The 10,881-nt window shown below is 34.7% G+C and overlaps 1 protein-coding gene across 1 annotated transcript; it reads right to left on the minus strand.

Moving 5' to 3' along the window:
- Nucleotides 1-1,807: 1,807 nt before the first annotated feature.
- Nucleotides 1,808-10,480, minus strand: LOC145793749 (putative disease resistance protein At1g50180). The gene is made up of 5 exons (XM_082876618.1): nt 9,840-10,480; nt 9,602-9,770; nt 2,903-3,011; nt 1,972-2,186; nt 1,808-1,879 (listed from the first exon to the last, which is right to left on the minus strand). The coding sequence occupies exons 1-5, from the start codon at nt 10,478-10,480 to the stop codon at nt 1,808-1,810; spliced, it is 1,206 nt and encodes a 401-aa protein (XP_082732744.1).
- Between the last annotated feature and the right edge of the window lie 401 nt (nt 10,481-10,881).

The raw sequence follows: 10,881 nt of genomic DNA on the forward strand, positions 1-10,881 counted from the left end.
CAGAGGCTTCTCGCTGTTAATGGAAATCAAAGGTTACACTGACTCAACCTTACACAGAAAGGAGAACAGAGAGAGATAGAGACGAAATACAGAGAGTGAGTGGGATGTAGTCATGCAAATACAAGCATTAACCGGTTGCCCCGGTTTCAACTTTTTCATGATTAAACAATTCAATTGTCTTGATCAATTATTGTAATCTAACGGCTAACAATTGGGTTGCATATGGTGTGCAACCTTAAGGGGGTTGCACACTTAAACAGCACCCTTAATACAAATAAGATTTATTTATGGGTCTTATTGATTTTTTTTTTTTTTTTTTTTTAACTTCTTCTATTTTCTTGTTTTGTCGGTTTATTTTAATATGAAAGATTAAATACAAAAACTGTGTTATATTGGAATTCATAATGTTCCCTTTTGGATTCATCTAGAAAATTGTTTTACCTTCAAAACAAATGGAAGGGATGTGGCTAATCTTGTGAAAATCCTCTCCTTCTTGGCCATCGACCACTCGAAGCTTGTCATTGAATGGTTTTGGCATACAAAAAATCTGCAATTACATGAGGGTAGGGATGAATCTCAATCCATTCGGAAGCATCTTCAATTTCTTGAAGGATACATTATGTAGAAGAGAAAGTTTAGACTCTTAAGATGAGGAAAACCATGAGCAGAGAAACCATTTCCTTTCCTACAAAGGCAGAACCTAAGAATAGAATCCTTAAATTAGGCAGCTTCTCCAGTGTTGCCATTGGGTCTTAAGTTTAGAGTTCTGCAACCATAAAAAGGTGAGGCTTTGGCATAATAACTGGTGTTCGTATTGTGGTAACTTACCTATAATCCCATATATATTCAATTGAACAAGGAAAACACACCCAAGCAATTGTCTTAGGAGGCTTAATCCATCTTCTGAACACAAATCACAATTTTGAATAGAAATGGATGTGTGTTGTAGTCGATGGTTGTTGTTAAGGATGTAGTTATTGACCATTGTTAGGTCCTCAAGCTTTCCCCGTATGAATACATTCTCCAATCTCCGAAGATTGGGTAATTTGAAGAGATCTCTAACATTAACCTTATATGCATCCAAGTTTTGTAGCATCTCTAGATTCCTCAAACCATCTACTCGTAGTTCGCCCTCTGTATAAAAGAAATTGTAAGGAATATAAAGATGTACCAATCCTTCCATCTTCCATGACATATTTGGAACACTGATCGTATGGAAGTGTATTCGTAAATCAAGGGTTTGCAAGTGTCTAAGGTTTCCTATTGATGATGGCAACTTTGTGAATCCAGTCCTATTTAGACCCAAGTGCCTCAAAAGGATTGGTAACTCTTTTGTTCCTATTACATAGTCAGATGAATTTCCACCGAAATTTATAAGAAATTTGGATTCTTTGGAGAAACGGGTCAATTGTTCTCCAAACGGATAATCACAATCATCACCTCTGAAGAATAAAATTGTCTGAATATGCCGAGCTCTTTTTTCTTGTTCAAAGAGACGAAAGTTACTATTCTTGTTATCTAGATTGATGATAAGTCTGTGTATTTTACTGTAAGTGTTACCACCAATTGATGTTACCATGGATGAAGAAGAGGGATGCTCTTGCTGATTTATATGCCCATATTTAATGACCTGATGAAAATTTTCCTCTATTGCCTTTGATTTGACAAACATAAATCTCTCATAAGATCATGAAGTCCATAACATCGAAACCCTCTACTTTCTCTAAATATTGAATACTACTCTGCAATTCCACTTGAACTATGCACCTTTGTAGTAGTTCACCCAAATAACGTTCTACCACGTCCATCATGGTTTTGTCTTCTCCTCTTTCTTCTTGGGATATGAAGCCTCCAGCCATCCACAATTGATATAGTCTCTCTGCATCGATGTCAAAATCCACAGGATAATTTCCCAAATAAAGGAAACATGCCTTGAGCTGATATGGCAAGTCTTGGTAATTCAAAGCTAACACATCCAAATACTCTTCCATCTTGTCCTCCTCCTCTTCTCATGTATTCTCCTCTTTTTGGATATGAATTGAAATTTTGTTGCACTTTCTGCCAATGGCTCAGGGTCAAGTTTGTTCCTAAAAGTCCTCCAAGTACTACAATGGCTAGTGGTAAGCCCCCACAATGTTCAAGCATTTCTATTCCTAACTTCTCCATCATTGTGTCAACTTTGAATTCTACAACAAACCAAAGTGTAAATTTATCAATGCATAGAAGACCTCATCTTAGTTGGACGAACACAAGTATGCTAGTTTATGTTATGCACTCTGAAGGAATTTGCGAAAATGTTTTACATTACACCACGAAGACTTTTTATTGTTTGTTGTTATGTTACTTTTAAAATTTTAGAAATAATCTACCAACTTACCATTTAATATGCCTTGGAATAAAGACCATAGCATATTAAACTAATAAATAAGAGAATAAATCCCAACCATATGAAACAATCTATTAGCCATGATTTCAAGAAGAGAATAGTAAAAAATTATATGCCCACAAAATGAAAGAAATAAACATCTTTGCTGTAGTTTTGCATTAAATATGGTTGTGTGAGACTGGAAACCTCAAGAGTCATTTTCACATCATTATCTTACTCTTTTTCTTTTTATATTTCATGGTTCCAATTCAAAATTTCTAGCAAAATTACGTTATGTGTCACCACTTCTATTTCAAGATTTGTGGTGTAGTCTAAATTCAAGAAAATCTATGATCATAGCATTGATTTGGTAAAAATGAGAATTAAAACAATAGTTGAAATACATAGATCTTATAAAAAAGGGAAAGTGTTATTGAACTACAAAAGCAAAGCATGATAGCATATTGTAGTAGCAGTGCAATAGTAATGGATATGGAGCTAGATCACAAAATATTTGAAATTTCACAACAAACTAACCTGTAATATCTGTTTTTGGAAAAGTTTTTTTCTCAAACAATTTCCAGATTTCTTGCTTGCTTAAACACTTGTGTTCAAGGAAGAAAGCATTTAGTGTTGGAACAATCTTCTGTGTAAATAAAATAACTTAAAATAATTCAAACAAAATAAAATAAAACTTACAGAATTTATTTTGTTGAACCGAATCAATAATTTAAAGACCAAGTCGAGTGTGTGACACTCTGTCCTTAAGACAGATTCGCCCCGCTACGGTACTTACGGTTATGTGGCGTCTATCTCTCAAGATACAATGATCTTCACAAATTTGTAGTAGCACTTCGAACAAATTTGTTCGACGAACCAGAACCTTGTGTTCTATAACTCTCTGAAATTTTTCCTAAAATAATATGAAGAATAAAGGACGCAAGAGAGCAAAATGAAGGCAAGGAAAACGAATTTTCGGAATCAATCAAATTGAAATGGGGCTGCCTTTATATAGGCTTTGTTGGCACCTATTCAATTTGAATAGAAAAGGTATGAAGAAGGGACATACCCCTTCCTTTAAAATAAAGAGACACCATGAAAGGTTTGCACCTTTTCATTCAAATGGAGGTTGGACCCTTCCTTTAAAACAAAAAGACACCATGAAAGGTTACACCCTTTCATTCAAAATGGAGTCTATTCAATTCACAATTACCTCTTTATAAATTTTCCAACAATCCCCCACATGAATGAAATTGACAGAGAGAAAATGCAACAACATGATGTAAATACAGAGAGTACAGAAATTGGAAATATTCTGTAAAGGATAGGTAGCTTTTGGCTTTGAACCTTTCCTTGTGAGATACTATCGGATTTACTAGCTAACCAGTGAACATGATGTCTTGAACTGTTTAGCCGTTTGTGTAAACCAAGACAATAGAACTCACACAGTATATCTCCAGACACAGTTTAGTTCTCACTATTGTGTTCATTTTGGCCCTGAACAACCTGGTCTTTCATGAGTGCTCTAAAGACTTGTAGCCCATCACAAATCTTATAGAACCGGCCAGTTCACACTCACATAGGTGATTCTTATGAAAAGTATCCTGCCATACTCCACTAGGTTTACCTAGATATAAGAATCATTAAAAGTATTACTTAACCTAAACCGCTGCAGACATCACTATTTTATCAAAGAAATGGGCAGGAGATAAACTCCCCAGTGATCCTTCTGAGTCATTCACAACTCGGTTGTCCCTTTGAACCTAGATCTTGGGATCTCCAGTCAACTAGGTTGGGTTGCCGTTATGGTAACTCTTATTTAATAGGCTTTAGTCCAATTCCCCTCGATGAATTCTCAACTAACTCTCTTGCTAACCCTTTGGTTAGTGGATCCGCTATGTTGTCTTTAGACTTAACATATTCTATGGACATAATTCCATTAGAGAGTAGTTGTCTTGCGGTATTATGTCGACGACGAATGTGTCGAGACTTACCGTTATACATATGACTCTGTGCTCTACCAATTGCTGATTGACTATCACAGTGTATGCATATAGCAGGCACCGGTTTTGGCCATATTGGAATATCTTCAAGGAAGTGACGAAGCCATTCTGCTTCTTCCTCTACTTTGTCTAAAGCTATGAATTCAGATTCCATGGTAGACCTAGCAATACAAGTCTGTTTGGAAGATTTCCAAGATACAGCCGCCCCACCAAGAGTAAAGACATACCCACTAGTGGACTTTGAGTCTCTTGTATCCGATATCCAATTTGCATCACAGTATCCTTCAAGCACTGCTGGATATCTAGTATAATTAAGCCCAATGTTACGAGTAAATCGGAGATATCTAAGAACCCTTATAATTGCTTTCCAGTGTTCTACTCCGGGATTACTCGTATATCTACTTAATTTACTTACTGTATAAGCTATATCTGGGCGAGTGCAGTTCATCAAGTACATTAAGCTTCCAATAATTTAGGCATACTCTAATTGAGAAATACTTTCCTGTACATTCTTAGAAAGATACAAATTAATATCTACAGGTGTTCTTACAAGATGATCATCATCTTTGCTGAATTTGTCAAGTATTTTCTCAATGTAATGAGATTGTGACAAAGCATATCCTTCTGATGTTTTGGTAATTTTCATACCAAGTATTACATCAGCAATGCCCATGTCCTTCATGTCAAAATGTTTATTCAACATTTTCTTGGTAGTTTTAATCATGTCATTATTACTACCAATGATGAGCATATCATCTACATAAAGACATACAATGACATAACCTTTATCTGTGTTTTTAATAGAAACACATTTGTCACACTCATTAATTTTAAATCCATTTGACATCATTGCCTTGTCAAATTTCTCATGCCATTGCTTTGGCGCTTGTTTTAAACCATATAATGATTTAACCAATTTACACACTTTCTTTTCTTTCCCTGGAACAGAAAACCCTTCTGGTTGTTCCATGTAAATTTCTTCATTTAACTCACCATTTAAGAAAGCAGTTTTAACATCCATTTGATGAATTTCTAGATTATATAGAGATGCAATGGCAATTAGCATTCTAATGGATGTTATTCTAGTAACCGGTGAGTATGTGTCAAAATAGTCAGGACCTTCTTTTTGTCTAAATCCTTTGACCACAAGTCTTGTCTTGTATTTGTCAATTGATCCATCCACTTTCATTTTCCTTTTGAAAATTCACTTGTACCCAAGAGGTTTACAACCTGGTGGCAAATCCACCAATTCCCAAGTGTGATTTTGCAACATGGATTCAACTTCACTGTTGACAGCTTCTTTCCATAAAGGAGCTTCAGGACTGGACATAGCCTCTTTAAAAGTTAAAGGCTCATTTTCTAACAAAAATGTTAGAAAATCTGGACCAAAAGATATTGAGGTTCTAGCACGTTTACTACGCCGAGGTTCTTCTTCCTCATTTTGGTCTGCCTCTTGCTCTTGATCATCTTCTTGATCATTACTAGTAATAATATCAAAAGATCTCTTATTATTACTAGTCTCTTGTCCAGTTTTATTTGGAAATACATGTTCAAAGAATGATGCATTCCGAGACTCAATAATAGTATTTATATGCATTTCGGAATGTTCTGATTTATGAATCAAAAACTGATATGCACTATTATTCTTGGCATAACCAATGAAAATGCAATCAATGGTCTTAGGGCCTATCTTAGTCTTTTTAAGACTAGGAATAGCCACTTTAACCAAACAACCCCACACTTTTAAGTATTTGTAGGATGGTACTCTACCATGCCACATTTCATAAGGTGTTTGATTCACTTTCTTTCGGGGTACTTTATTTAAAATATAATTAGCAGAAAGTATTGCTTCCCCCCCCACAAGTTCTGAGGTAATCCAGAACTAATTAACATGGCATTCATCATTTCTTTTAAAATCCTATTTTTCCTTTCAGCAATTCCATTTTGCTGAGGTGAGTAATGAGCGGTGGTTTGATGAATTATTCCATGTTCTTTACAAAACTCACCAAAAGGTAATTCATATTTACCATCTCTATCACTTCTAGGTTTCTTGATTTTCTTACCAAGTTGATTTTCAACTTCATTCTTATATTGAATGAAAGTTTCCAAAGCTTCATCCTTGGTTCGAATTAAATAAACATAACTATATCTAGTATAGTCATCTATAAAAGTGATAAAATACTTTTTCCCACCTCTAGCTTGAATTGATTTAAAATCACAAATGTCACTATGAATTCATTCAAGTGGTTCCGTACTTCTTTCAATTGAATGAAAAGGAGTTTTAGATAATTTTGCCTCAACGCAAACTTCACATTTATGATTTGAATCAATGTTAAATTTAGGTAAACATTCCATATTAATTAATCTACGCAAAGATCCATAATTAACATGTCCTAGTCTACCATGCCATAAATTTGAAGACTCAAGCAAGTAAGAAGAAGATTTAGTATTATTAATAACTGAGGGTACAACGGTCATTACATTTAACTTGAAAAGGCCATCAAACATGTAACATTTTCCTACATACATCTCGTTTTGGGTAAGTACAAACTTGTCACTTTCAAAAACTAGCCTAAACCTACTCTTACTCAACAAAGATCCGGAAACTAAATTCTTGCGAATGTCCGGTACATGCAGTACATTATTGAGAGTGAGTTCCTTTCCAGATGTCATCTTGAGTACAATCTTTCCTTGTCCTTCAACTTTGGAAGTTGAGGAGTTGCCCATAAAGAGTTGTTCACCATTGTCCACTATAGAATAAGATGTGAACATCTTTTTGTCGGCACAAATATGGCGAGTAGCACCAGTGTCCACTCACCATTCTTTAGAATTTCTGACAAGATTTGCCTCGGAAACAACTGCAGAAAGATTGATATCATCTATACCATTGGAAATATTGTCCACTTCAGTCATGTGGACTTGAGCAGGCTTCTTGCATTTCTTCTTTTGCTTTTGCCTTTGCTACGGAAATTATTGGCCCGATGTCCCTCTTTGTCACAGATGTAACATTTGCCATTAAACTTGTACTTTTTATTATCCCCCCCCCCAACTTTACAGCCTTGTGATGAACTTTTTCCAGAAGACTTTCGTTTCTTGGTTTTTGAAGCATGTTCCACCACATTTGCCTTAGACTCCATAGGATGCTTACCAGTCCGCTTTTCAGAATTGCGGTTGTCCTCCTCAATTCTCAAATGCATAATTAATTCGTCCATAGAAATTTCTTTGCACTTGTGTTTGAGGTAGTTCTTGAACTCCTTCCAGCCTTTTGGTAATTTTTCAATTAAGGCTGCAACTTGGAAGGATTCACTGAGAGACATGTCTTCTGCATGAAAGTCATGCAGAATGAGTTGGAAATCTTGAGCTTGGCTGATCACAGATTTTGAATCAACCATTACAAAATCCAAGAATCTGCCAACCACAAATTTCTTTGAGCTGGCATCTTCCGTTTTGTAGTTTTTCTCCAACGATTCCCAAAGTTCCTTTGTTGTCTTGATTGGACTGTAGATGTTGTATAATGTGTTGTCAAGTCCGTTCAAGACGTAGTTCCGGTAAAGGAAATCGGCATGTTTCCAAGCATCAACCGCAACAACCACTTGCCGGTTGGTTTCATCCTCTTTCAGGATAGGAGCATCTTCACGGAGAAAACGAGCCAGGTTCAGAGTTGTAAGATAGAACAACATTTTTTGTTGCCATCTTTTAAAGTCAGTTCCTGAGAACTTTTCTGGCTTCTCTCCATGATTTATTGGTACTGTCATCACAGGAGAGGGGGTTGGTGCAATTGCAGCCACCACTGTAGTACTTGTTTGGGCATTTGCTTCAGTAGCCATCAATTCTAATTTATAAAACAAATTTATAATTAAAATTTTCACTACACAGAAAATTAAACCAAATTCAAAGAATTAAATTTTGTAAAAATAAAAGAAACAAGAATGTAACTTTTATTTTTCAATTAATTTGAAAATAAAATAAAATTTTATTTAAACAATTAATTCCACACAAAAAAATAAATTCTGTAAAATAAAAGAAATAAAAACTATAACTTTTATTTTTGAATTAATTTGGAAATAAAATAAAATTTTATTTAACCAAATTAATTCCACACAAGAAATTAAATTCTGTAAAATAAAAGAAATAAGAAAATAATTTTTATTTTTCAATTAATTTGGAAATAAAATAAAATTTTATTCAACCAAATTAATTCCACACAGAAAATTAATTTCTATAGCACTTCAATAATTAAAATACTAAAATAGAATTTTAAGTAATGAAAACTCAGAAAATAATTTCTAAAACCCAAAATTAATTTCTGAAAAATTTCACAAAAATATATTTTGAATTGTTAATGACACCAGTATCGTACTACTAGTTGTCAAAGAAAAGAGACAGTATATTACTACTATCTGTCAAATAGCATATAATCACTATTTGTTTTTCCAACCAGAATATTATTTTGTAAATCCACAGAAAATAATTTTCTTCCGAAATTATTTACGAAGAATGAAAAAAGGGAAACAAACGAAAAATTTTGTAAACAGAATAATTCAAAATCTCTCTTAAGATTGTTGGAACAATCTTCTATGTAAATAAAATAACTTAAAATAATTCAAACAAAATAAAATAAAACTTACAGAATTTATTTTGTTGAACCAAATCGATAATTTAAAGACCAAGTCGAGTGTGTGACACTCTGTCCTTAAGACAGATTCGCCCCGCTACGGTGCTTACGGTTATGTGGCGTCTATCTCTCAGGATACAATGATCTTCACAAATTTGTAGTAGCACTTCAAACAAATTTGTTCAACGAACCAGAACTTTGTGTTCTATAACTCTCTGAAATTTTTCCTAAAATAATATGAAGAATAAAGGACGCAAGAGAGCAAAATGAAGGCAAGGAAAATGAATTTTCAGAATGAATCAAAATTGGAATGGGGCTGCCTTTATATAGGCTTTGTTGGCACCTATTCAATTTGAATAGAAAAGGTATGAAGAAGGGACATACCCCTTCTTTTAAAATAAAGTGACACCATGAAAGGTTTGCACCCTTTCATTCAAATGGAGGTTTGACCCTTCCTTTAAAACAAAAAGACACCATAAAAGGTTACACCCTTTCATTCAAAGTGGAGTCTATTTCAATTCACAACTACCTCTTTATAAATTTTCCAACATTTAGATCCACAAATGTCATCACGTTTTTTTTACGACTAGTAAGGATTATTTTGCTGCCCATATTTACTTTGGGAAATGCTGGTGATAAGCTGACCCAAGCATCTGATGACCATATGTCATCAAGAACAACCAGACATTTTTTCTGTTGTTGAACTTCAAATAGTAGCTTGACTAGATCATCTTCTATCATTCTCACAACATCATCCTTCTTATCTGGAATGAGTTTAGTTAGAATCCTTTGCAGAAGATCTTTTAGTTACCATTGCTGAGATATTGAAACCCAAGCGAAGGCATCAAAATGGTACCTAACGTCTTGGTGAAGGTACACTTTCCTAGAAAGAGTAGTCTTTCCCAAACCACCCATGCCGCAAATGGAAACAACTCTATGGTGTTTGGCTTCTTCACTTACCAATTGTGCAACTAATATCTTGATATCTTGCTCAAAACCAATGAAATCCTCTTCATGAACGTGGGAATAAGTTTGTCGTAATTGAGATGTCCTTTGGAGTGCAGAACTTGAACATTCACTTTCATGTGGCATGGCAATTAGGCCATAACTTGATATTCCTGCAGTAAGGCTAGTGATCTTACTTTTAATTGTATTAATTTCCGACCCAATCTTGTGTCGAGCTTTGAATTCATTGGATATGAAAATAGATCTCACGAGGATATTTCGTATGCCTCTTCTTCTCCTTGGCACAACCTTAAAGAAAAAGGTTGCAATCACATTCTCTGCATCAAAACCTTCTCTAATTTCCCCAACCAAATGATGGATGATCTCGTGTTCAACTTGTTTTGCGTCTGCATCTTTTAAAAAGCATTGCATCTGCCTTAACTCAGACAACAAATCGTCAACTTGGTCCCGCACTCCATATAAGAGGTTTGCTTCTTGAATCATCAAATCAGCAATCCATTTGGCTGCAAAAGAGACAACAACCTGAGCCATATTTCTTGAGCTTCCGATGCGTCTGAGAGCTTTCTAACTTTGATTGATAGAAGCACGAACCTGTAGAACTTGCTAATAAACAAATAAATAATACAACACCGATCAGCGTTAACTATTGTCAATCTTCCAAATGAAAACGCATTTTCGTTGAAATTGAGATAAAGACAAAGAGATTACAAAAAGTTTGACAATTGTCAATCTTCTAGCTACTTAAGAGTTAACATTGTCAAAATTTGGACCCAGGATATTATATAGTAGAGCCTAGTTGAGAGAGAAATCAAATTTTAATTAGATAGCAATCGGTTCGAGTGTTTTTTTGGGTGAATATCGTTCGAGTGTTTTTTTTTTGGGGGGTGAATATTGGTTCGAGTGTTGCTTCTAGGAAAGCCAATAAATGGGTG

The sequence above is a fragment of the Camellia sinensis genome, chromosome 6 (genome assembly GCF_055761805.1).
Source record: "Camellia sinensis isolate YWXY chromosome 6, ASM5576180v1, whole genome shotgun sequence".
NCBI classification, from domain to species: domain Eukaryota; kingdom Viridiplantae; phylum Streptophyta; class Magnoliopsida; order Ericales; family Theaceae; genus Camellia; species Camellia sinensis.